Below are 25,139 nucleotides of genomic sequence, written 5' to 3'. Positions count from 1 at the left end.
AAACTCATAATCATAACTCAAAGTCATAAAAGTCATAATGTAGAGTGTGATCTATGCTGTTCTTAATGACTTTATTATCTTAAAATGAACAATTTTATCAACCAAGTCCAGTGTGATTTTTCTCAATATTTCTACAAGGTAAATTATATGGAACACAACTAAACTGTAAAAGATTACAATTAAAACTCCAGCTCATGTGCAGTATGTCGCAATTCACCCTGCTCCTCTGAAGTACAGCAATCTAAACATAATCTGTTATTATAAGTAAAATGTTCAATATTTTTTCTTCATGCTGAAAAAAAAATATTTTCAATATTTCAAGAGTGTGACTGTTTGAGAGACTGAGACTGACGTTGCTCTGAGACTTGAAGAACTTTAGGACATGCTGTTCTTCCTTGTCCTGTCTTTTTGGGCTCAAGCTGTATTGACTTCGGGCCAGGTTTGTCTATTGAACAGCACACCACGGAAAACAGTCACTCTGAGTAAGTGAGCTGTCTTTGTCGTTTTTTTGTTTGTTTGTTTTTTTTTCTTGCTGATATTTTTTTTATTATAATTATTTTTTATTCTTGAATGGATATTAGTTTGTGACTTGGCTCCACAACATTGCTGTTTAATGTTACTGTGATAAGCCTTGCAATATATTAAATGTTGATGTGTTGTAGCTGGATGGTTACAAAGTGCTGATATAAATTCTTACTTCTGTTAAAATTGCACACAGTTTAATATAAAAGATCCCCACATTATGTAAAATAAATACATACATAAATAATAATAATCATTTTAGGGCATTGGAACATCGCAGCCTTTATAATATCAGTAATGTAAATACAAATAACACAAAGCATTATTGAGTTACTGAGGTCAAAAGTTACAGTTGTTTTAAGTCTTTCTTCTACTTCACTTCTTTGTACTTTTCTTTATTATGAGCACCAAAGATCTTATAATTACTCCAACACAGTGGACACTAAAAGCCTATTCTGCTGTTGCTAGGTAATAGAGGACATGTCTTTCAAGAGGAGGGAGTGTGGAATTACACCACCATGCTCCTGATGGAAGACGAGGGTGTGCTCATCCTGGGAGCTCGAGAGGCCATCTTTGCCCTGGACCTCAACAACATCACACACAAGAAGTCTATGGTCACGAAAAAGATATAATAATAATAATAATAATAATAATAATAATAATAATAATAATAATAATAATAATAATAATAATAGATTTATTTATTTATTTATTTATTTATTATTTATTTCAGTCATTTAAATTTTACTTATTACTTAGGTTTATTTTCTTATATTCGATCGTTTTTACATTTTACATGTTTATATTTTTTGTGACTGTGATTTTATTTTTGTCACCAACTTTGTTTTTACATTTTTTATTTAAACTTTTACACTTTAAAGTACTTTAATACAAATTAAGTAGTTCATTATTATTATTATTATTATTATTATTATTATTATTATTATTATTATTATTATTATTATTAGTAGTAGTAGTAGTAGTAGTAGTAGTAGTAGTATTAGTATTAGTATTAGTATTATTGTTATTGTATAACAATACCAATAATAATAATAATAATAATAATAATAATAATAATACTTTAGATTGTGAATGCTAAATAATTGCAACATAAAAAATAAAAACAATAACAATATATATTTGTTGTTAAAATTCCTTGCTTTAGTAGTAAATTTTCACTTGTACTGTACTTAATTCTAGATCAGTGAAGAAATATATTCTCTTTTATTGCAGGTTATGTGGTCGGTGACTTCAGAGATGCAGCGCAATTGTAATTCCTTCAAAGGGAAAACTCAGGTGATCCTGCCACAACCCAAGAGATCACACCACCATCACCACCACTCTGACTAGGATAAAGTTATTTATAATGATGAATGAATGATTAAAGGAATGGATACAGTAAATATAATAAAAATTCAGTATTTTAGGAACATCTATACACCTGCACATTATTGATACACAATGCGGAAAAAATGAATTAGATTAGGACTAGATGGGCTGTTCTGAGTGTCTTTAAAACTGCTGTTCTCCTGGGATGAATATATATATATATATATCAGAATCAAATTTTTTTGATCTGTACAGTATATGATGCAGCACCGAGAATAACTAAAGCAAACACACATCCTTCCTCTTAAGAGGACAACTGTGCTCTCAGTGTTGATCTAGATGTATAAAATACACTCAGAAGTAGAGGTGTTAGTAAAAGCAAATAAGTAAAGAAATAATTTTACTTGGCTGCAGCAAATGGCAGTAAAATACAGTGCAACGTCTACACAGTGAAGAGCCTAATTCAAATGTTTTAGCTCTACTCCTTGTACCACAGGTATGTGTGTGTGTGTGTGTGTGTGTGTGTATGTGTGTGTGTGTGTGTGTGTGTGTGAGTGTGTGTGTGTGTGTGTGTGTGTGTGTGTTTTGTATTTATGTGTACTGTATATATGTAAATGCTCAAATGAGTGTTAAAAAGAATACATTACCTAATACAGTAAAGAACCAAACATAGTCTGAGTTTTGAGAATATTAAGAACTAGACTTTACACCCCTAAGCCATGTCTCTTTCAAATCCTGGTTAGATTCAACAGTTTTGTGCAGTAAATATATCATATGATTAGGAACAGGTATGCTATTATACAAAGCCCCGATGTGCAACTCATCCTCTCTGAGTCCTCTCCTAGCCTATGAAATTATTCCCCATTATTCTTCTGTCTTGTGTTGTTCTGTTAACAGATCTTTTTTATGTCTCCTTCTGACTCGCGTCCTAATAATTTCCTTGGACGTTGTATTCTCTGTAATTTTCCTTTCCAGACTGAGTGTCATAACTACATCCGGATCCTTCATAAAATGTTGAATGACACCATGTTTGTTTGTGGTACCAACGCTTTTAATCCAACCTGTGATATTATGGTGAGTAAAAATTCCTCCCCATATTTGACTGTAAAATGTCCTTGCTATGATATTGTAGACATTTTTTAACATGAGTTTCAGCCTGTGTGCATGTTTTGTTGTATATATCACACCATGTAAACATTTCATGTAGCTGTGTTCTGTCTTCCAGTCTTATAAAGACGGCAAGCTGACTCTCGAAGGTAAACAACAAGATGGGAAAGGAAAGTGTCCATTTGATCCTTTCCAGAGATGCGCCTCTGAATTTGTCGGTAGGTGCTTCGTCTCTCTTAAGGCAAACTACTCCAACATGTAACAGACCGATGAGCACCATGGTTTAGTTAGTGAGTGATTAAAAGTATTTAGTTCATGCATTATATTCATTTTTAAGGTAAATTCTTTAGTCACAGCTGCTACTTACGATAACTGATGTGATCTTCTGAATGCTTTAAAGGAAAGTAACCCAATGATACCATCATTATGCTGTAATAATATAATGCTGATTGTTGTTTAGATGGAAAGCTGTACTCTGCTACGTATACCACTTTCCTGGGCTTCGAACCAATTGTGATGCGCAGCTTAAATGGCACCATAAGAACTGAATACATGACTTCATGGCTTAATGGTAAGAATGTAAATTTTATTACACTGACTAAGGGACTAAGATGAGTCTTCTGGTTTCCTATATAATTTAAATCTTGTAATTCTTGTAAAAGTAATTCTTCGAGATTGTGATTGAGTATTTGAGAGTCACTGATTAGTTTTGTTATTTCAGAGCCCAATTTCATTGGCATGAAGCATGTGACTGAGGGAGATGACAACACAGAGGGGGATGATGACAAGATTTACCTTTTCTTTAATGAAAGAGCTGTGGAGTACGATGCCTACAGTAAGATGGAGGTGTCAAGGGTGGCTCGCGTTTGTAAGGTACTCTTCCTTATAAAAGGATGTTGCCGATATTACAGTACACCATTCTTTAGGGCCTAAATAATGGTTGTGTGGTCTTCACCAACTTCTTTGTTCAAACAAACAACCTCAGGTGATGATAAAATATCTGGGTGTGGAAATATAAACACACGCTTCCTACTTCTGCATCAGTACCTAACAAACCAGATGTTAATAAAGAATTGCAAAAGATTATCTAATCATCAAGATGTGAAACGACTATGAATCAAATATTATAAAATTGATCACCCTTCATTTGATGCTTTTGTACATGAATAGAAAACTTTTTTCCTATTTCTAGTTTTTTTTTTCTTTCTTTTTTAAGTAATAAATGCTTAAAATGAGAGATATTATTTGCTTATAGAATAATACTTTTACCAAAAAATATTTGGTTTTATTTTATAACGTTAATTAGTAAATAAATATAACTATTGTCACTTGCTAAGATGTAATTTTTTGGAGCATAGTTCTCATACTCTCTGATCTCTCCTTGCTAGGGGGATGTGGGAGGACAGCGACCACTGCATAATAAGTCGACGTCATTTCTAAAGACTTGCCTGGACTGTTCTGTCCTTGAAACCAGACTACCACTTCTCATACAGGATGTGTTCCTCTTCTGCCCAGACACCTGGAAAACCTGTATGTTCTACGGTGTCTTCACTCCTCAGGGGTGAGTAATGTTCAGTTCAAAAATGCCAGCAGAATATGTTTAAATAACTGCAGTGAAGAAGACAATTTGTGATTTTGAATGTACTCAGGATTGAGTTTGAATACCACATCAACAATACAGTCAGTATGAGATGGCAATGCTGCACCACCTTGATGTCTTTATATTTCATACACCATTATCTTCATTATATGCATTATTATAATATGAGAATTATTATTTAGTACTACACACTCATATGAAAACCTCAGTCAAATTTAATTATGCATACAATTGCATCTGAAACTATTTTTGTGTGAAATGTTTTTACTCTGATATGAAATGAATAAATTGTAGGAGATTACATGATGCAATAAGGTGTACTCAAAAATTATCTAAGGGAGTCAAAACCTGTAAATCAAGGAAATGCTTAAAAAGAAAATATGTTTCTTCCTGTTTTTTCTTCCTGTTTGCATATGTGTAAGGCTGTGACATCCATTTAAAAACAAAAAAAAATTGTAGAAAATATTCATAACTGTTGCAGGTTCAAACATTAATTAGACATAGTTTTATTAACCACCGACCTATGACACTTGTTTCTTTTGACAGTGAAATGCCGGAGTACTCAGCAGTGTGCGTGTACAGCATACAGGACATCGGGGATGTGTTCTCTAAAGGCCAATTCAAAACGCTATACAAACATAATTTATTTGAAAAATGGGTGACATACAAGGGAACTCTGCCTGACCCTCGTCCCGGAGCTGTGAGTTCAATATTTACCAACATATTCTACAACAATTATTTTTATTGGTTATCTACAGTGGTGGAAAAATTATGTAATTAAGTCAGAATATAATAGACAGAATTACTATCGTTTACTGAGTGAATAACTTACATAGTGACGTGTATGGTGTATAATTTTTTAATTTGTATATTTTGTCTCCAAAAACAGCATCTATACAGTAGTTAATTATTCGCTTTGTGTTGCTCGCACTTAGTGTGTGTGTGTGTGTGTGTGTGTGTGTGTGTGTGTGTGTGTGTGTGTGTGTGTGTGTGTGTGTGTGTGTGTGTGTGTGTGTAGTGTAGTGTATTAACAGTAAGACAAGGGAGAAAGGGTTTTCAAAGTCTTTGGACCTCCCTGATAAAACCCTTCAGTTCATCCGAGAGCACCCACTGATGGATCAGGCAGTGAAGCCTTCTGAGCAGCCCCTACTGGTGAAGAAAGGAGCTGCGTTTACTCGTATAGTGGTGGCCAGCACTACTGCCCTGGATGGGAGCAGCCATCAGGTCATGTTTATTGGCACAGGTACATAAATATTTAGTGTACAGTTTTCATAATTTATTCAGACTTATCCATGTATGTGTTCAATGTTCAAATGTTCAATCTTTGTAACAGCAAGCGGTTCAGTGCTGAAAGCAGTGAACTATGATGGAAAGATGGTGATAATAGAGGAGGTGCAGCTCTTTAAGAAGTCCGACCCAGTGAAGATATTGCAGCTCTCCGTTACCCTGGTAAGCTTCAGAGCACATTTACATTTTTTCCTCCTTGAAGCTACACAAAAATATTATAGGTTATTTTTTTTGTGTTATATTACACTAATTAATTGATTTATCAAGGGGACAGAATACTTCTCTATTTACTACAGAGAATGATAAAATGCATTTTCATTGAGTGAATTGTTTTTATTCTTTTGATAAATTAAAAAAATATTATAGAAATCATTTTTTTTCTACTGCTGTTAACACATTTTAGGGGACATGCAGATCTAAGATTCTTTTTGCCCTCACATGTCATTCACAAGAGATCTAAAATAAAACAATACTTAATGACTTTCCCACCATGGCTATCCCAGTACTCATCTGATTCATTTCATTATTTCTACTTGTGATTCAGTTTTAGTTTGATTTAGTTTTAGTTTGATTCTGTTATAGTTTGACCATCTTTTTAATAACTGCTGCACATATTGTTTCAGGGTCAGCTGTATGCAGGCTCAGAGAAAGCAATGGTGCAGATGCCACTTAGTACATGTGACCATTACGCTTCCTGTATGGACTGTGTGCTGGCCAGAGACCCTTACTGCGGCTGGGACCTCAGTGCTGAACGCTGCATTGCTATAAAAAACATTCATCCTGATACACACAGGTACTCAGCATATACTTCTCAGCTGCTGTAATATAGTGCTGTAAGGAAAAAATCATGATGTGGTGTGCTGTTGTAGGAAAACGGGCAAAAAAGACAATGGGTGTGATGTGACCTGAAGTTGATCTTTTAGTAATTATTAATTACTTTTAATTATTAACTTTTATTATTATTTTTTAATTTTTTTTATTAAATAACAACACATTAAAAATTTATTCATCACAGTATTTTACAGAATTTATTACTCTTTATTGACCTAGATTATCTGGAGCTAACAGTAATGTATTAAAATGAACACATTAATATAAACCTGATGTGTCTTCCAGCTAGATCTACTGTCTTTATTGTGATTATGTGAAAATTTCACCTTCTGACCAATCAAAATCAAGAATCAAACATCACTGTGGTCTAAAATATTGAGCTGACTGCCCTAGAGTATAGACTGTGCACATGTGAGAATTTTCAGTCATGTGCATCTATTTTTTTCTCCTACAGTGTGGTGGTTCAGAGTCTGAGAGATGGAAATGCTGCACGTTGTCCTGCAGTCGATATGTAAACAGGTGGCTTTTCAACACAATAGCTGGATCACCCGATATGAGAGCATAATGGAGACAAATTGTTCCAGTGAAGTTTATTTTTTATTTTGCAGACACCTCAATGACAAATATAACATAATCCACACTGACAAAAATAATAAGTACAATTTAAAATTAGAGTATTTACAGTATTTAGAGTATTTCAATGTAAGAAATTATAAAAACTTACAGAAACCTGCTTAAGATTAATGCTTAAGCAGAAGTAAAGTGCAATGACATTTTTGATTACAAATGATTTTGCTTATTCATCCAATCTAAACTTGCATGTCTATGCAAAGACTGGACAGAATCAACAAAGTGATATTAACAGACTGCTGTTACAATTAAATCCTGTCTTCTAAGTAAATTACTGTAAGCAAGTCCATGTCCAAGTGCTCTTTTCATTAACAAACTGCTTATTTTAAAATACTCTCTAAAACAGTATTTGAAAATATTAAAACCATTACATGAAACAAGTAAAATGTAAATGGTAACAGAAACAATCATTCTGAATGATGGGTCTACATTTTCTCACAGTGTGACAATGTTTAAACAAAGTTGGGTAAACAAGGCAGATTAATGTCTATGAACATCCAGAGAACAAAAACATTTCAAGTGGTTTTTAAAAACCATACATTAGGAGAAGTCCATCGAGATCCAGAAAGAGTTTTTGCAAATCCTCAAAAGTGTATTTCAGATTAGATGGATACTGTAGATTTAAGACATAAATCAGACCCATCATAAGCTTTTGCAGTATTTTCACATTTTGTTAGGACCTTGCTTCCTTCTAGAACAATGGACACGACTGGCTCCTCATCTCCATTTCCATGGACGAGAATTGACATGACATCATTATAAGTCTTATCGATTGCCATCTATACAAGCTGAGTAAATATCTTTAAATCTGAATATTTGAATTTCTCTTTAAATCTGACTCTTTAAATTGCTTATGTGGCAGAAATGCTATAGCATAAAGGTATAGTTCACCCAAACATGAACATTTGCTGTTTATTTATTCACACTAGGTGTTTCTTTAGTAGAACAGATTTTTAGCTAAGACCACGCTCCTAGGTGGTCCATGAAATGCACACCCTGTGGTTCGTCCAAAAAGCATTTAGTTGCAACATAAAAGTAATCCCCTCAGCTTGGCATAAAGTCTTCGCAAGTCATTTACAGGACACCCGGTGTAATGCCGAGAAAAGCACCGGGCATCAATGATATGTTCTGATTAGTGGCATCATGTTTTAGAAGGTTGTAGTCCGAAGTGTTGCCAGGTGCTCTTAAAGTACAGCCACTTCTGTTTTTGTGGCTGGTCATAGATAAATGAGTAAAAAAAAAGGAGCAAATGAATAAATATGGAAATTACCCCCTTGATACACTCATGTATCAGTGATCTCATATGCTGATGAAAGGAAGAGCTCACTATGGAGTTTATCACTCAACACTAGCAGGGATTACTTTTCTGATGAATGTATTTACTTTCTGAACACTCCAGGAGGCAGAACCTGAGAACTTGCATTATCTGAATCACTGGGGACTGTAGTTTTAGCTAAAAAGTTCTTTATTGTTTAAATGTAGAAACAAAGTTTTCCTGGCTTATACAGCTATTTAGCATATACTTGAATAAAAAAAGATGAGCATAGGCTGCATCGTGAGCCTGGCAACCCTCCCTTAGCTTTTATAAGCTCCAAGAGTAGCCGTCTAATTTGGACATAAATGTTTGTTCAAGGGGAACAGGAGTAATTCTTCTGAATTCCTTCATTATCTGTAAAGAGTAAAAAATACTAATTATTGCAAGACAATCACCACAAAAAAAAATACAACAGCTCCTTTATGAGCACCAAATATTTATCCAGACAACTTTCCAGAATATAAACCATTTTGCAGGATGTAAATAACACTAAAAACATACACAAACATTAGAACAAAACACAATCAACAGAACATTTAGAATTGAATTGAAAATTTAAACAAACATATTTAAATCCTAATTATATGAGTGAAATAAAAGCAAAAATGGAAGTGCTTCTGGACCAGGGTTGTTTACATCTTGATAAAATGTTTATAATAACTACAATATCTTAATTGGATTAACGTGCCTGAGCTTCAGTGAATAAAGCAGGCCACCTCTGCTGGAAAGCTTTAATTGGTGGAGTGAGGTTGACAACTTCATGTCTTCTGTATGAGAATGTTTTAGACATTTTTTCTATGATGATTCTCTGGTTGTCTTTTTTTTTTTTCACCCAGCAATGCTTTTCACTCATTTTGTAAACTCTCAAAGGTTTCCACATGTTGGTGTGGAGGAAGATAGTTCAGTTCAGCCTTCTTTGGTTTTTTGACATTTTTTGCTAGGAACTCTAACATTTGGCTGCTTTCATTTGAGGGCGTTTATTTAAAGTTCTGTCTAGCCTAGCTCCTGGTTTCTTAACTAGTTGCCCATTTTGTATTTAAGACTTTGCTGCCAGCCATACATTCCTGAAAAAGATCCAGGTTACTTCAGGCATGGGAACTTCCCTATCAAAGCCTCTACAACTGACAGAATTAGGAGATTTGTGGGATATGCTGTATATTTAAATACAGATTCAGCAACCTTTTGCATGATGTCAGATTGCACACCTTGATTTTGAGAGTACCATCTTCAAAAAATGCTCTCAGAAAGAGAGAAATACTTCTTCTTGATCAACATATCATAACACAGCACCAATTCAAAGGGTACAATGCCCTGAAGAAAGTCATGAAGCATCAGGAGGACACCCTGCTACTTACTGAAAGTGATTTAACCTGTCAATAATTGGGCATTGCTGTTTCACCTCATAGCAACTGGTTGAAGGTATATATGGCTACTTTAATAGTTAATGCAACGTTTTCCCCATTTTTAATTATATAACAATTAAAATAAAGTACACTATAATTTCTTAAAGTGTGAATTTATTACTTTGTGAATGCAGCACGTTTTACAGTGTGTACATACTGGATGCGGCGCGAAGTGAAGAAATGCTTCGTTATTAATGCTGACTTTCACGTCAGGAGCAGATATGGTCTTGTGTGAATGTTGAAACTTTCATCACTTTTCGCAATTTAAGTTGCTTTACTAGAAATTGCTTTACTATCATTTTAATTACAGGGTAACCTCATCCACATATCTTTTAAATTATTTTTTTTCCCATGAGACCTGATGTAAAGATTATAGTTTACTCAACAATGAAATGCTTCACTGCAATGTGAAAGCATCTTAAGTAACTTACAGTACGTATCCACATAGAAGTTTACACAGACAAGATAACTGTTTGTATAGACTTCTTGAGCATCAGCTTCTCATCTCATGTAGTGATAGCGCTTGAAATAAAACCACAGCTGAAGATGCCGTTGGAGAACTGGCAGCAGAAGCCGTGTCGATGTGAGTATTCCCATTCATGGTTGAATATCTTAAACGCGATGTCCTCGTACGGCGGTCTGGCATGAAACTGCAGGATCCCAAAGTCCTTGTTGTCCAGACTCTGCTCAAGGAAGTACTGAGGCATTTGTTGATCAGGTCCGGGTAGAAGAGGTTAAACTAGTAACCGTGGACAATTTTGCGTGGCGGGTTTTCAAAATCATAGTGTGTCTGGTTGTACTTGTTCCTCCCAAAGCCTGTGTGCACACGATTAAGGAAGCAAGGCTTGTGTGGCCGGTACTTGTCAGCTCACATGTACATTTTCCCAGTCAGGGCATCTTGATGCTGAACTGGGCCACTTCACACCCATTCCATCTTTTGCACGTCGCACAAACACGTCCTCTGTGCTCTTGTTGGCGTCACCTGAACACAAACAAAATAATCACACAATTTTATATTATGGATTTAAATCGAATCATTACTGCTACTTTAAATTCATTTCAAAGATGGAAGTGAGTATAAATTGTCAGGAATAATTATTATAATATGAATGAATAAATACTGTGTGCAGGTGTAATGAATGCTGTGACTTTTTTATTTATTTGTACATTTTCTACATTTTAAGCTTAAACTGTAATCAGTCTGAACACAATTACAGCTTAATGATGTAATTTAAATCAAGGTGTTCCATTTTTAATTTATTCTCCACTTGTAAACCAGGATTCTAGTGTCTAAACTATCTACTAAAATTGTTGTGTTGTTTGAGTGTGTTTTTTTCTATTACTTCTCCAGCAGTGTATAGATGATGGTATACTAAGTATGTGACCCAATGATCTAGTATCAGGATGTATTTATTTATTTCTGTAAGTTGCTCATTATAAAGACATCTTTCAAATGCTATGAATGTAAATGCTTGTAAAGTCTGTGAAACAATGACACAAATCCTGCAATAAGCTGACAACAGAGAATGTTAAAAACAGCTGACCACTTCAAATTTCCATACTATCCCAAAGCAGAGCTTGCATAAACACACCTGTGACCTGCAGCTGTCTGCGAGTGCGTGCCCAGCGGGAGCTCGGAGGGCTGTAGGAACACAGGACTGTAATGACCCTAGTCGTACTCGGCCTGGCTCTGCTGGATCACATCCTGCTCCTTCAGCATGGACTCCACTGCTTCGCTTTTCTTTCCATCTTCACCCTCGTCTGCTTCTCTTCCTCCCTCCTTCTTTGCAGGGGCTCTGGAGCACGGCCCTGGGCTCTCATCTCCACTCTCTTGCTGGGAGAGGAAAGCAGCAGAGGTGCAGCACCATGGACAGAGCTGGTGATGAGTAGAGGAAAGCATGCAGCACCAAGGTCAGCACCGCTGATTCGGAGTGCAAGGCGGGATGGCGAAATTCCCTCCAAAAAGAGGGTAGCCAGTCAATCACAGTAGTGTTGATACCTTCATGTCGGCAGCTGTATCACACTGCAAGAGTAGTTTGTAAGATACTGTGTTAATTCAACTTGTAATAGCAACAGTAATTAAAATATTTAATTAAAAAAATCAACCAAAATTCTCTTTTAAACCGATTTTAGAGACCTTTTTTAACCTCATTTGGTTTTCAGTTCGGTGTCAGAATTTTGGTTATTTTTTTTATTTGGTTAAAACTCTTGCAGTGTGATACAGCTGTCGGCGTGACGGCATCAACACTACTGGGAGTAAAGATGTGCAGTCTGTGTTTAAAGGTAAAATGTACAGCCAGCTGCAGGCACTGCACATGAACATAGAGAGTAAGATCCAGGTCGGAGGCTCGAACCTGGACATCAGCTACTGGGAGAGTCTATTGCAGCAGGTGCGAGTCTAAATGGCACGGGTGAGGTACGGCTCTTCCACTAGTTGCTTATGCTAGATGTTAAAATTAATATGTTATTAATATAAACCAATCAATGTTTCACATCCTAGACCATAAGTTTGTGCTGAATGTTCAGTTATAAGACATATAATAGAAATAATATCATCATCATCATCATCATCATCATCATCATCATCATCATCATCATTATAATCATCACCTAAGCAAAAACAACAGGTTCTTTTTTTGCACAATAATAATAGAAAGCAGGCTACTGATTTAAAAAAGGAGGAGTATAGGAAATACATTTAAGGTCCTCTAGCTGAAGTGCCCACATCTTGATTTCCTCCAGAAGGTCGTCCTTGTCTGGGACAGTGAGTCCATTCTGAAAGATGTACGGTTCATGTATTTCTAAAGACAAGTCATCATCTTCAGTGCTGATGTATTTGGCCAGCAGGTTAATGGGCTTAGCTCGGCCACCACGGATATGGATCTTAGACCTGCACGTGTAAAGCAACAAATTACAACCCGTAGTTCACAGACAAGTTTTGACAAGGAATTAGCAGCTCTGGAAGGTACTCGATATATTTATTGTTACTCCATTATTATTATTTCTCCTTTTGGTGGTCTGATGTCTCTGATAAGATGAAACATCAAGTAACTATTTGTCTATAACGATCAGTGATATTTATGGGCAGCTTCCCTCTCTCTCTGCAACAGGTTTACTTCACAGAATTGAGAGTTGTATTTGCTTATGACAAAACGCATAATTCTAATTGGTCAGAAGCTGTTAATTAATTTTCTATAAGAACAGCTCCGTCATTACACTAGTGCCAGCTGTAAGGATCTAATATCTTATTGTTTCTATAGTAACAACTTACACCAAGACTGGCAAAGATAATGTGGCCCATTATTATGAAACAGTATTTTTTAAAGGGATATTTTTATTCATATAATCGTAATTTTTTTTATTAGTTAATATTTTTTTAATGAGTCTCCATTGTCAGAAAATTCACAGATGTTCTACAACATTAAATGTTACTAGAAAAAAATTAAAAACTTTCATCCAAATTGCTCTGGAGATTAATGCTGCCTGCATGTGCTTCTCATTTCATAAGTGGTAATTATGAGTACAGTATGTTGTGTTCTCATGTTTTGTTGTTGGAAAGTACATGAACCATTGAAAGGCCTGTTTCAGCATGTTAGGAAAAACCCCCGTATCTAAGCTTTTATTTACAATAGGTCCAATAGCCTCAAAGTTTTCTTTCAAAAACCATATCAACAACTGACCCAGTAGGTTTCAATACACTTACAATTTCCCGTAACTGCTGAAATGTAATAAGTTCAAATTGATTAAAAGTAGTGGTTTTTGTAACAGAACCTAAAAAGTCACAACACATTTGCGGGATCATCCTTCTAAGATTCTCAATCTTTGTTTTAAATGAATCAAGAAAATTCTCGCATATTGATGGGGAAAAATCTACATTTAATATAGGAGGGCTTACTACTAAATTTATAATATTAAACAATGTCTTAGGATTATTAGCATTGTTTTTCTATTAACTCGACAAAGTACTTAGATTTAACCGTTTTTACAGACCTCTCAAAATTTTTTAGTGCTTCCTTACAAATATAATTAATTTGCAACTTATTTTTCTTCCACTTTCTTTCTGCCTGCCTACACGTTTGTCTAAGACCTCTTATCTCATCATTTAACCATGGATCAGACCTAACTTTGCGCTGTTTATTTTTTTGGCTACTGTGTCTAACACCTCTTTAGAGGCTGAATGCAAGCAGTACAAGTGCTCATCAACACCCATATCCTGAAAAACAGAGTCAGACACTTTACACACCTCATTGAACATTGCAACACATTCTATACAAGTTGAAGATGAAAAACTGCGAAAGCATTGCAAAGATTTCACAGGATTGACAGAACAGCATGAGACAGGGATATTAAAAAGTACAGGTTTGTGGTCAGAGATAACATGGTCATTTAGTTCTAAATCTTCGGTAGAGAGTCCATGTATTAATACCAGGTCTAGTGTAAGGCCATGGATGAGTCCGACCATTCACTAATTGTCAAAAGAATCAATCAGGTTTAAAAAGTCCTTCGCTATTGCATTTTGTGGGCAGCACAAATGTATATTAAAATCTCCTAAAATAAGCAGTCTATCAAATTTTGAAAACAGACCTCCTAAAAAATCCACAAATTCATTGATAAAATCTTCAGTTGCTATTAGTCTGCAGTTATAACTTCTCTTTGAACATAGAAGCCAGTCCTCCTCCTCGACCTGATGAACGAGGTGTATTATAGAAATTACAGTACCGTGGTGTGAGCTCAGAAAATGGACTTAGCGATCCAGTAGCGATCCAGTAAAAGTAGGGAAAATCGGGACATTCCAGTTATATGACGATTCCATGGAGCGCCATCTCACAAAACGAGAGCAGTCCATTCCGTCAACTACCAGAGCTCGAACCCCGCATCTCCTCCCGTTACTTCCAAGGGCAAGTTTAAGTTTAACCACAAAACCACCTCTTTTCCCTCGACGCTTCCGTCGTTTCTTTCCCGGCGGCAAACATTACACCCGACAAAGGTAGGGCGGCACAGGCGCCAACAGTGGCGGAAGAGTCCCACCAGTACCCGGCATTAACTGATGTGTTTGTCCATCTACCAAAAGTTCGATATTCAGCAGAGTTTGCCGGTCGTAAACTAGCCCAGGAGACACGCTTTGGCTTAAGACAACAGGTGAAAATGCCATGATTTAAAAGGCAATTAAAAATCCATAGTACAAACAGGCTTGAGAGTCTCAGAGACTGACGGCATGCCATGAACATCGGCTCCATCTTGATCTTAATCAAGATTTTATCTTGATAAAGAGATGACTCTGTTGATATGTCATTTACTATTTCCCATAACAATATGCCCCATCTTGTATTATTACTTAATGTTTAAATGCCATTAATCTTTAAATTGTAATATCCATCATTACCTGGCATTATAAGACATTTTCCAAATTATGCCATTTGAAGGTGCCCAGCAGCTTAGTGGTTAGCACGTTCGCCTCACACCTCCAGGGTTGGGGGTTCGATTCCTGCCTCTGCCTTGTGTGTGTGGAGTTTGCATGTTCTCCCCGTGCCTCGGAGGTTTCCTCCGGGTACTCCGGTTTCCTCCCCGGTCCAAAGACATGCATGCTAGGTTGATTGGTATCTCTGGAAAATTGTTCGTAGTGTGTGATTGCGTGAGTGAATGAGAGTGTGTGTGTGCTCTGTGATGGGTTGGCACTCCGTCCAGGGTGTATCCTGCCTTGATGCCCGATGACGCCTGAGATAGGCACAGGCTCCCCGTGACCCGAGGTAGTTCGGATAAGCGGTAGAAAATGAATGAATGGATGAAAGGTACCCAGCAGGTTGTCTGCATTAGTCTATCCCATGTACTCTTTACTCCAGCCCATTTTCTCATGCTTCTTCCTCTCCTTGGCTTCTTTCTTAACCAGTCGACGAGCTCTTGTCATTCTGTAGTGTCATCCTGCTCAGAAGCAGAAGATGCGGAGGACACTGAGGATAGCCTCCTCCTCTGCCGTCTCTCCTTGCTGTCACCACAATCGTTCTTCTTCCTGCCCCTGTCCTCGCTCTTCCTTTCCCTTCCTCTGCTCCTCCTCCACTCTTCACCTTGCTACAGCCTTCTCTCTTGGCTGGAGCTCTTGCTCCTGTGTTCAGCACTTCTCTGTCTCCTTCTCCTATCTCTTTCGCTGCTGTCTCTGTCTCTCACACGCCGTCTCTCTGCACTGGAGCGTGTGCTAGAATAAGATAAACTCCTGCTCTGCCTGTGCTCTCATTTTTTTGACTCTTCGTATTGTGTTTATTTGGAACCCATCCTCATCTGGGTAACACCTAATTATGCTATTATATATAATTTCCCTTTTTTAAAGAATTCTACTTGTGCAACCAGAAAAAAAAATAGTTTTAACATGAAGTGTATTTTGTTGAAATTATCAGCATTTCACTCTTTTTGGTAATTGCAGTCTTAATGCTATCACAGCAATGTTTCTCAGTGGTACCATCCACAGTAATCTCATGTATGCACATGCTCATGTATCTGTTGTATTATAGTCTTTACATAATCACACTGTTAAAGCAGAGACCCTTGCATACTAATCGATTTTATTTCTCCATTTCGATTCTGGACTTTTTCAAAGAAGCTGCAGCTCCACTAAATTCTCTGCTTCTACTCTGAATCTGGAACTGTCATGAAAGTTCTGGAATCTCTTGTCATATGTTTCTGTGTGAAAGAGCCAATACATTTTCATTTGAAGCATTTATCAGCAGCTGCAGCAGGTAAGTTCATCTTCAAAGTTTATGCTTGTGTTAGTACAAAATAATAGCAGTGATGACGTGTCTGATGTGTACTGTTCAGAACAGTGTTTCTGTGTTTCTGTACAATCTGGTGCTCCAGATATTTCTCGATATAGTTGAAACAATGTATTTTCCTGTACTGTACTTTCCTGGCCTTCTAATACATTTATATTATATGGAGTATTACAAATATTTATTAGGCTAAAAAAATGTGTAATTGATTTTAAATGTGTTAGGTTTAAGTAACAGAAAATATTCAACAGTGGGCTGGTGAAGTGGATTAGTTTTTCATAACTGAACATCCTGAAGAGTTTTATTCCTCTTAAACCACCAATGGTTTGAATGATATATTAATCAAAGCACATCGTGTCATACTTTTAAGCATTTATTGACACATTCAATATTTAAAGTCATCTGCTATCATTTAGATGATCTACAATAGAGATGCACTGATCAGCTCAAACATCATCCGAATCCACCAGCACCATCATTTTCTCTGTATAAGATCTCCACACTGGATCGTCCCATTACAATGATACTAATTTTTAGTTTTCAGCATGATGATATTGTCAATGGATGGCTTTTTAAAAGCTCATTCCGTGCAGTTAGAGTAGGGGTGTCAAACTCTGGTGTAATTATATAAGATGTGCCTTACAGCTGACTAACCGCATGCTCCGCTAATACTACAAATCCCAGAATGCCTTGCCACTGTATTGATGCATAGTCACGAACAGCAAGCGCCCCTCGTTCTCTGTTGACAGTCGTTAACAACCAGGCTACAGTCACATCGGGCACGTTAAATCCACCCTCCACAAAAATGGCCAAACAAAAGATGGACAATAGAAGCTTTCAAGACAGGAGGGAGGCAAATTATCTGTTCATGAATATAAAGGACAGACCTGTTTGTCTTGTGTGCATTATCGTGAAATCGTGAAATGACATATGGTTAAGTAGAAGAATTCGTTCTCTGCATTTAACCCATCCAAAGTGCACACACACACACACCGTGAACACACACCCGGAGCAGTGGGCAGCCATTTATGCTGCGGCGCCCGGGAAGCAGTTGGGGGGGTTCGGTGCCTTGCTCAAGGGCACCTTAGTCGTGGCCGCCCCGAGACTCGAACCCACAACCTTCGGGTTACGAGTCAGACTCTCTAACCATTAGGTCACGACTTTCCCCCCATGAGAAGTATAAGGACCTGGGCGTAAAGCAGAAGCTCCAGAAGGCAGAGGGGTTTAGTCTGGTTTCCCGGCAGACTATGTTCAAAAAGTGAAGCTGCTGTAAAGGCTGTAAAGCTTTATTGTGGCAGCAGAGACAGCAAAATCTGCCGGCCCTTTAATGAGGGAGAGTTTGTCAAAAAGTCTATGGTCAAAGTTGGTGAAATGAAAACCAAATGTGTCTTTTATTTCGAATTTATTTTCTTATGTGTTTGTAATATCAAGCTCTGGTTGTTCCAAATCCTGTATTTAAGCAAAACTAAAGTTTGTTTCCATATGAAAAAGGTTGAACATTACATATCAGTTGCAGTTCATTTTTCAATAAATATTCAATTTGGCCCGATCTCAGTTTTATATTTTGGCCCACTGTAAATTTGAGTTTGACACCCCTGAGTTAGAGCAATCAGCGCGTAACATAATACTCTGGATAGATGCCGCTTTTAATCGAAAGTTTATTTTATTTTATTTTATTTTATTATTTATTAATCTATTTCTAAAACAAAAGGTTGCTCTGTGTCCAGATTTAGGCTACATTTAGGGTATTAGCATAATAATAAACACATGCTTTAGTCCCTTTATCTGGAATGTCATTCTTCTCCAGGGGTGATTCTAGGGTCAGAGATTTAGGGGTGCTGAGCTCCTTTTTAGGGGTGCTGAATCTAAGGATATGATCAAAAGGCACACAGAGGCGTGTCATTTCAAATGTCTTTATTATTGGGCTTTTAACTTTTTATTAAATGACAAATTCCTCTCACAATATAATTATGGACTGTCCCTAGTCTCTAACCTGAATCTGTCTTTTTTCTTTTAAGGAACTGTCGTATGTCCATTGCCCACTGGCAGGCCACACACACACACACACGCGCACGCGCACGCGCACGCACACGCACACGCACACGCACACGCACACGCGCGCACACACACACACACACACACACACACACACACACACACACACACACACACACACACACACACACACACACACACACACACACACACACACACACACACACACACACACACAACTGAGAAATAACAGATCTAAATCTAGGAATGAATAACAATTCATTTAAAAAGCCACAGTGAGTGTTTTCACACATACTTGTGGTATATAGTGATATGGCGTTTGTTTTCACTCTGGTCCAAACGCCAGGGCTTCATGTTTCCATGTCGACTGACCAGAAAAGACGCACGCGACATCACCTGACTTCTGCCTGTCAGGAAGTCCAGAATACAGATGCACAGAGATCTGTTTAGTCCCAGAGTCTGGAGCTTCGCCACAAGCGTGGCAGGCACTATTGTGTTAAATGCTGAGCTGTAGTCCACAAACAGCATTCTCACATAGGTGTTCTTATTTTCCAGGTGGGAGAGAGCAGTGTGTAGGGTGAAAGCGAAAGCATCATCTGTGGAACGGTTGCTGCGGTATGCAAACTGTAAGAAGAAGAAGAAGAAAGAAGAAGAAGAAGAAGAAAACCGACAATAACAATAGGTGTCTACGCCCCTTTGGGGCTTGACCCCAATAATAATAATGGATCTCGTATTCAAGTTAAGAAATGTAATTATATTGATTCAATATTTGATTTGATCAGAATCAGGTTTATTGGCCAAGTGTGTTGACACACAAGGAATTTGGTTCCAGCTGGTTGTGACTCAAAAGTACAGTCATAAATAACACTATAATATAAAACAGGATAATACAGACTATATAAGACAATACAGACGATGAGATACAATATATACAGTATGAGGATTTAAATATAAATACAGAATATACATCAGATCAGTTATGTACATAAAGTGTGAAAAGTTCATGGTAGTGCAAATAACAATATTGTGCACTATTATGCTTTTTGTACAATAAGAAGCAGCAGTAGTGTGTGTAACATATATGGATGATTGTGGAGGTTGTGTCCAGGGTGTGAAGGGACAGCAGTGATTTTTTCCTGCCTGGTTTCTGGTTCTTGAATGGTACAAGTCTTGGGGGGGTGGGCAGGGGGGCACCATTTATTTTTTCTGCTGTTTTTACTGTGTGATGCTGTCTGTTCCTGTCCTGTTTTTTTTTTTGCTGCTCCAAACCAAATGGTATTGGATGTGCACAGGACAGATTCAGTAACTGCAGTGTATAACTGCATCAATAGCTCCTGTGGCAGACAATAATTCCTTAATTGATGTAGAAAGTACATCCTCTGCTGGGCCTTTTTGATAATGGAGTTTATGTTGCACTCCTTTTTCAGGTCTTGGGAAATGGTAGTGCCCAGAAACTTGAGGGACTCCACAAATGACACAGGGCTGTTGGGTATTGTGAGGGGAAGTAGTGTTGAGGGGTCTTTTCTAAAATCCACTCTCATCTCCACATTTTTGAGGGTGTTTAGCTCTAGGCAGTTCTGACTGCACCATAGCACCAGCCGCTTCACCTCCTGTCGGTATGCAGACTCGATGCCATCTCGGATGAGACAGATGAGCGTAGTATCATCTGCAATTTTCAGGAGCCTAACAGTTGGGTAACTTGAAGTACAGTCATTGGTATATCGAGGGAGAATAGCAGTGGGGAGAGAACATATCGCTAAGGAGCGCCAGTGCTGATTGTCTGAATACTGTTTCCTGCCTGTCAGAAAGCTGGTGATCCACTGACAGATGGAAGGGGGTATAGTGAGTCTTAGGAGTTTGGAGTGGAGAATTTTTGGAATTATAAGTCGACAAAGAGAATCCGGGCATATGTCCCTGGGCAATCAAGGTGTTGCAGAATGTAGGGCAGTCCAATGTTGACTGCGTCGTCCACTGATCTGTTTGCTCGGTAGGCAAACTTTAGGGGATCCAGTATCCGTTCTGTTACAGCACACTGTTAAAGCAGAGACCCTTCCCTGCTAATTGATTTTCTTTCTCCACAAAAGCCATAATGACCATATTGCGATTCTGGAATGAAGCTGCAGCTCCACTAAATTCTCTGCTTCTACTCTAAATCTGGAACTGCCATGAAAGTTCTGGAATCTTTTGCCATATGTTTCTGTGTGAAAGAGCCATTACATTTTCATTTGAAGCATTTTGTCAGCAGCTGCAGCAGGTAAGTTCATCTTCAAAGCTTATACTTGTGTTAGTACAAAATAATAGCAGTGATGAAGTGTCTGATGTGTAAGTTACTGTTCAGAACAGTGTTCTCTGTGTTTCTGTACAATCTGGTGCTCCAGATATTTCTCGATATAGTTGATACACTGTATGGCTTATACTTTCCTGGCCTGCTAATACATTTATATTATCTGGAGTATTACAAATATTTATTAGGCTAAAAAAATGTGTAATTGATTTTAAATGTGTTAGGTTTAAGTAACAGAAAATATTCAACAGTGGGCTGGTGAAGTGGATTAGTTTTTCATAACTGAACATCCTGAAGAGTTTTATTCCTCTTAAACCACCAATGGTTTGAATGATTTATTAATAAAAGTGCATCGTGTCATACCTTTAAGCATTTATTGACACATTCAATATTTAATGTCATCTGCTATCATTTAGATGATCTACAATAGAGATGCACTGATCAGCTCAAACCTCACCGGAATCTGCTACTTCAAATAAATCATCCGCCCGCCATCCACCAGCACCATAATTGTGTATTGTGTCCCGTGTGTATTGATGCAGTACGAATGCAGTGTGCGTGTGTGTGTGTATAGTCCAGTGTTGAACTGTTGAATATTGTGGAAGTATGCTGTATGCTGTGTTAGTTATGGCTGTTAATTAGTCTGATGGCCTGATCGAAAAAGCTATCCCTCAGTCGGGGATAAGGCCAATGGATGGTTCTTTATCAGCTCATTCGGTGCAGTTAGAGCGATAAGTGCATAACATAATATTTTGAACAGATGCTGCTTTTAATTAAACAATAAATAATTAATTAAACAAAAGGTTGTTCTTTGTTCGGATTAAGCTACATTTTATTAATAGCATAAACACAGGCTTTACTTCCTTTCAGATTTTAGCTGTAATGTCACCGTTTCTGTCAACTTTTATGGACTTTGTTTCCTATATTTATGCTTTTCTATTATTACTATGCACCAACACACAAAGACAAATTCCTGTACATGTAGATAATACAGTAGCTGGAAATAAACCTCATTCTGATTCTGGAATTCCCGAACAGTCGAGTTATTTTTACAAGAACCCTGCCTGATGTCATACACTGCCCTCTTCCGGTCAAAACGTTTCATTACTACTTTAAAAAACGGCTTTTTCTCTTTCCGATTTTCTGTGTTGTTCTATAAAATGCACCGAGAATTTTCACACAGAAACTAATGAGAAAGATTTTTGTACTTAAACCATTTATTCTGTTCTTTTTTTACTTATGCTGGACCCAGCACAAGTAACTAACAATACGGTATGTCCTACTTACTCAGGATCAGAAGGAGCTTTATTACCAAGTGCGCTTGCGCACGTTCAGCTCAATACTTACTGGTCTCCGAGCAGCATTGCTCAATGCCATAGGATGGAAATTATTTACTGCAAGATTATTATGTTTACATGACTCCCGATTGTTAAAATGAGTATCAAATTAACGATAAACTTTAACAACAGAGACACACGTACACAGGTACGCAGTTTATTTGTCGCGCTGCTGTTTTTGTTTCACACTATAGCACGGGCATCATGTCAAACTTAGCACTTACCTTATAACTATCATTCCTTCACCTTCCTGTTACTAAGTGGGGGGAAAATGCATCTTGTTGTAGATAACAACAAAACAACAGCTTTACATCTGATCATTAAAAAGAAAATTGCTAACACTGGGAATTTTCCTAAATATTAAATACATGTCTTTAACAAAGCACAATCAACTATTACACTTTGTAAAAGAACATGTTTAAATCTGTTTATTATTGTTAGGAGTATTTAATCATGTGGAGCATCTTCCATAAAGGTCACTGTGACTTCTACTATAATGTCTACTACAGACATGATAACATATTTAAACTTGCACGTTTGTACAATTGATAAAATCATCAACAATTGTTTTCCCTGTAGCTGCTGTTATAGACAATAAACAACACCAAGCACATTCAGGCCTGTAACAGCACTGTGTTATAAGTGTAATTAATGCAGAAATTCTGTTATGTTCAATAAGTTCTCAAATATAAACTTCACTGCTTGAGGTGCACATGCCCTGTGTTGTTCTGTGTTGTGGCTCATCCAAAATATGCATATGAACAAAATAAACTAATGGAAAAGGCGTTTAATGACATGAGGCATGTGATAAATTTGCGACTCCACTGGATAATTGGCAGTCGATACTGTTATGAGGAAGGATGTGCGTTTTGCTTCAGTTATTCTTAGTGCTGCATCGATCTAAAAAAAAAAAAGACAATTCGATCCATGACATTTGAAATGAGATTCTGATATTATTAAATTGTATTCAGTTCTTCTTTTGAACAACTGGTATATGATATAAAGTGTTTTTTTGTCTTTCATGAATGTCTTCATACGTTTTACTCTTTGTTTTACTGTAATGTTAAGACACGAAACTGTGACTTTGTTCTATATAATATTGTAGTGTGTGATCTATGCTGTTCTTAATTAAATTATTATCTTTAAATGAACAATTTTCCAGCGTGAATGACAGATATTTCTCAATATTTCTACAAGGTAATTGTAATTGTAATGGAAAACTAAAAGATTTCAATTAAAAATCCAGCTCATATTTCACTTTGCTCTTCTGAAGTACAGCAATCTAAACATAATCTGTTATTATGAGTAAAATGTTAAAAAAAAATTTCTTCATGTTGAAAAAATATATTTTCAATATTTTACAGTGTGACTGTTTGAGAAACTGAGACTGACGTTGCTCTGTAGCAGAGACTTCAAGAACTTTAGGACATGCTGTTCTTCCTTGTCCTGTCTTTTTGGGTTTCAGCTGTATTGACTTCGGGCCAGGTTTGGCCATTGAACAGCACACCACGAAAAACAGTCACTCTGAGTAAGTGAGCTGTCTTTGTTGCTTTATTTTATGTTGTTGTTTTTTTAATAGTTTTTTTCTTAAATATATATAGTTTGTGATTTGGCTCCACAGCATTGCTGTTTAATGTTACTGTTATAAGCCTTGCATTATACAGTATTAAAAGCATGTTGATGTGTTGTTGCAGCTGAATGGTTAAAAAGTGCTGATTTAAATTCTTACTTCTGTCAAAATCGCTCACAGCTTAATATAAAAGATCCACACAATATGTAAATGAATACATACATAAAAAATAATAGAAAAAGACCATTTTAGGGCATTGATACAAATAACACAAAGCATTATTGAGTTACTGAGGTCAAAAGTTACAGTTGTTTTAAGTCTTTCTTCAACTTCACTTCTTTGTACTTTTCTTTATTATGAGCACCAAAGGTCTTATATCTACTCCAACACAGTGGACACTAAAAGCCTATTCTGCTGTTGCTAGGTAACAGAGGACATGTCTTTCAAGAGGAGGGAGTGTGGAATTACACCACCATGCTCCTGATGGAAGATGAGGGTGTGCTCATCCTGGGAGCTCGAGAGGCCATCTTTGCCTTGGACCTCAACAACATCACACACAAGAAGGCTATGGTCAGGAAAAAGATTTCATTTGAATAATAATAATAATAATAATAATAATAATAATAATAATAATAATAATAATAATAATAATAATAGATTTATTTATTTATTTATCACAGCCTCAACTTTTTTGGTTGTTTTTTTGTTTCAATATAACTTATAACTAGGGTTCATTTGCTTATATTCTATCGTTTTTACATTTTATCTATTTATATTATTTTAATGTTAACTTTTATTCCAGTTTCAAACATTCATTCTGTTATTAGATTTTTTACATTTCAGATAGTAATAATTGTTAAAATAAATGTTAAAATTCTTTGCTTTAGTAAAAAATTTTCACCTGCACTGTACTTATTTAATTCTACATTCTATATATTCTCTTCTCTTCTCTTTTTTGTAGGTTAAATGGGCGGTGACTTCAGAGATGCAGCGCACTTGTATTTTCAAAGGGAAAACTCAGGTGAGGGGTGTGTTGTGTGTGACTGTTCTGTGTAAAATCCAGAGACTGTTATGTGTGTGACTCACAGGAGATCAGCAGTTTCATAAATACTCTAAGCTTCCCATCTAGTAATTAAAATACGTCTACAAC

The 25,139-nt window shown here is 36.8% G+C and overlaps 1 protein-coding gene across 7 annotated transcripts in view; it reads left to right on the top strand.

Moving 5' to 3' along the window:
• The first annotated feature begins 299 nt into the window (after nucleotides 1–299).
• The window catches only part of LOC113636953 (semaphorin-4E-like), a 34,905-nt gene continuing 10,065 nt past the window's right edge, over nucleotides 300–25,139 (top strand). Inside the window, exons 1-12 of one of the 7 annotated variants that reach the window (XM_047806483.1) lie at nucleotides 300–482; nucleotides 991–1,136; nucleotides 1,756–1,818; nucleotides 2,827–2,925; nucleotides 3,077–3,176; nucleotides 3,419–3,529; nucleotides 3,680–3,831; nucleotides 4,347–4,519; nucleotides 5,105–5,258; nucleotides 5,582–5,801; nucleotides 5,892–6,007; nucleotides 6,469–6,638. In XM_047806483.1, coding sequence (XP_047662439.1) covers nucleotides 383–482; nucleotides 991–1,136; nucleotides 1,756–1,818; nucleotides 2,827–2,925; nucleotides 3,077–3,176; nucleotides 3,419–3,529; nucleotides 3,680–3,831; nucleotides 4,347–4,519; nucleotides 5,105–5,258; nucleotides 5,582–5,801; nucleotides 5,892–6,007; nucleotides 6,469–6,638 — 1,604 coding nt within the window. In that variant the 5' untranslated portion in view covers nucleotides 300–382. Of the gene's footprint in view, nucleotides 483–990; nucleotides 1,137–1,755; nucleotides 1,819–2,826; nucleotides 2,926–3,076; nucleotides 3,177–3,418; nucleotides 3,530–3,679; nucleotides 3,832–4,346; nucleotides 4,520–5,104; nucleotides 5,259–5,581; nucleotides 5,802–5,891; nucleotides 6,008–6,468; nucleotides 6,639–12,291; nucleotides 12,441–16,613; nucleotides 16,753–21,036; nucleotides 21,053–23,783; nucleotides 23,948–24,413; nucleotides 24,560–24,950; nucleotides 25,011–25,139 lie in introns of those variants that run through there. The other 6 variants (XM_047806485.1, XM_047806484.1, XM_047806479.1 and 3 more) reach the window with 6 other exon arrangements.

Source organism: Tachysurus fulvidraco, chromosome 22, assembly GCF_022655615.1.
Source record: "Tachysurus fulvidraco isolate hzauxx_2018 chromosome 22, HZAU_PFXX_2.0, whole genome shotgun sequence".
Lineage (NCBI taxonomy): Eukaryota > Metazoa > Chordata > Actinopteri > Siluriformes > Bagridae > Tachysurus > Tachysurus fulvidraco.
This window is presented reverse-complemented; position numbering and strand designations above follow the sequence as displayed.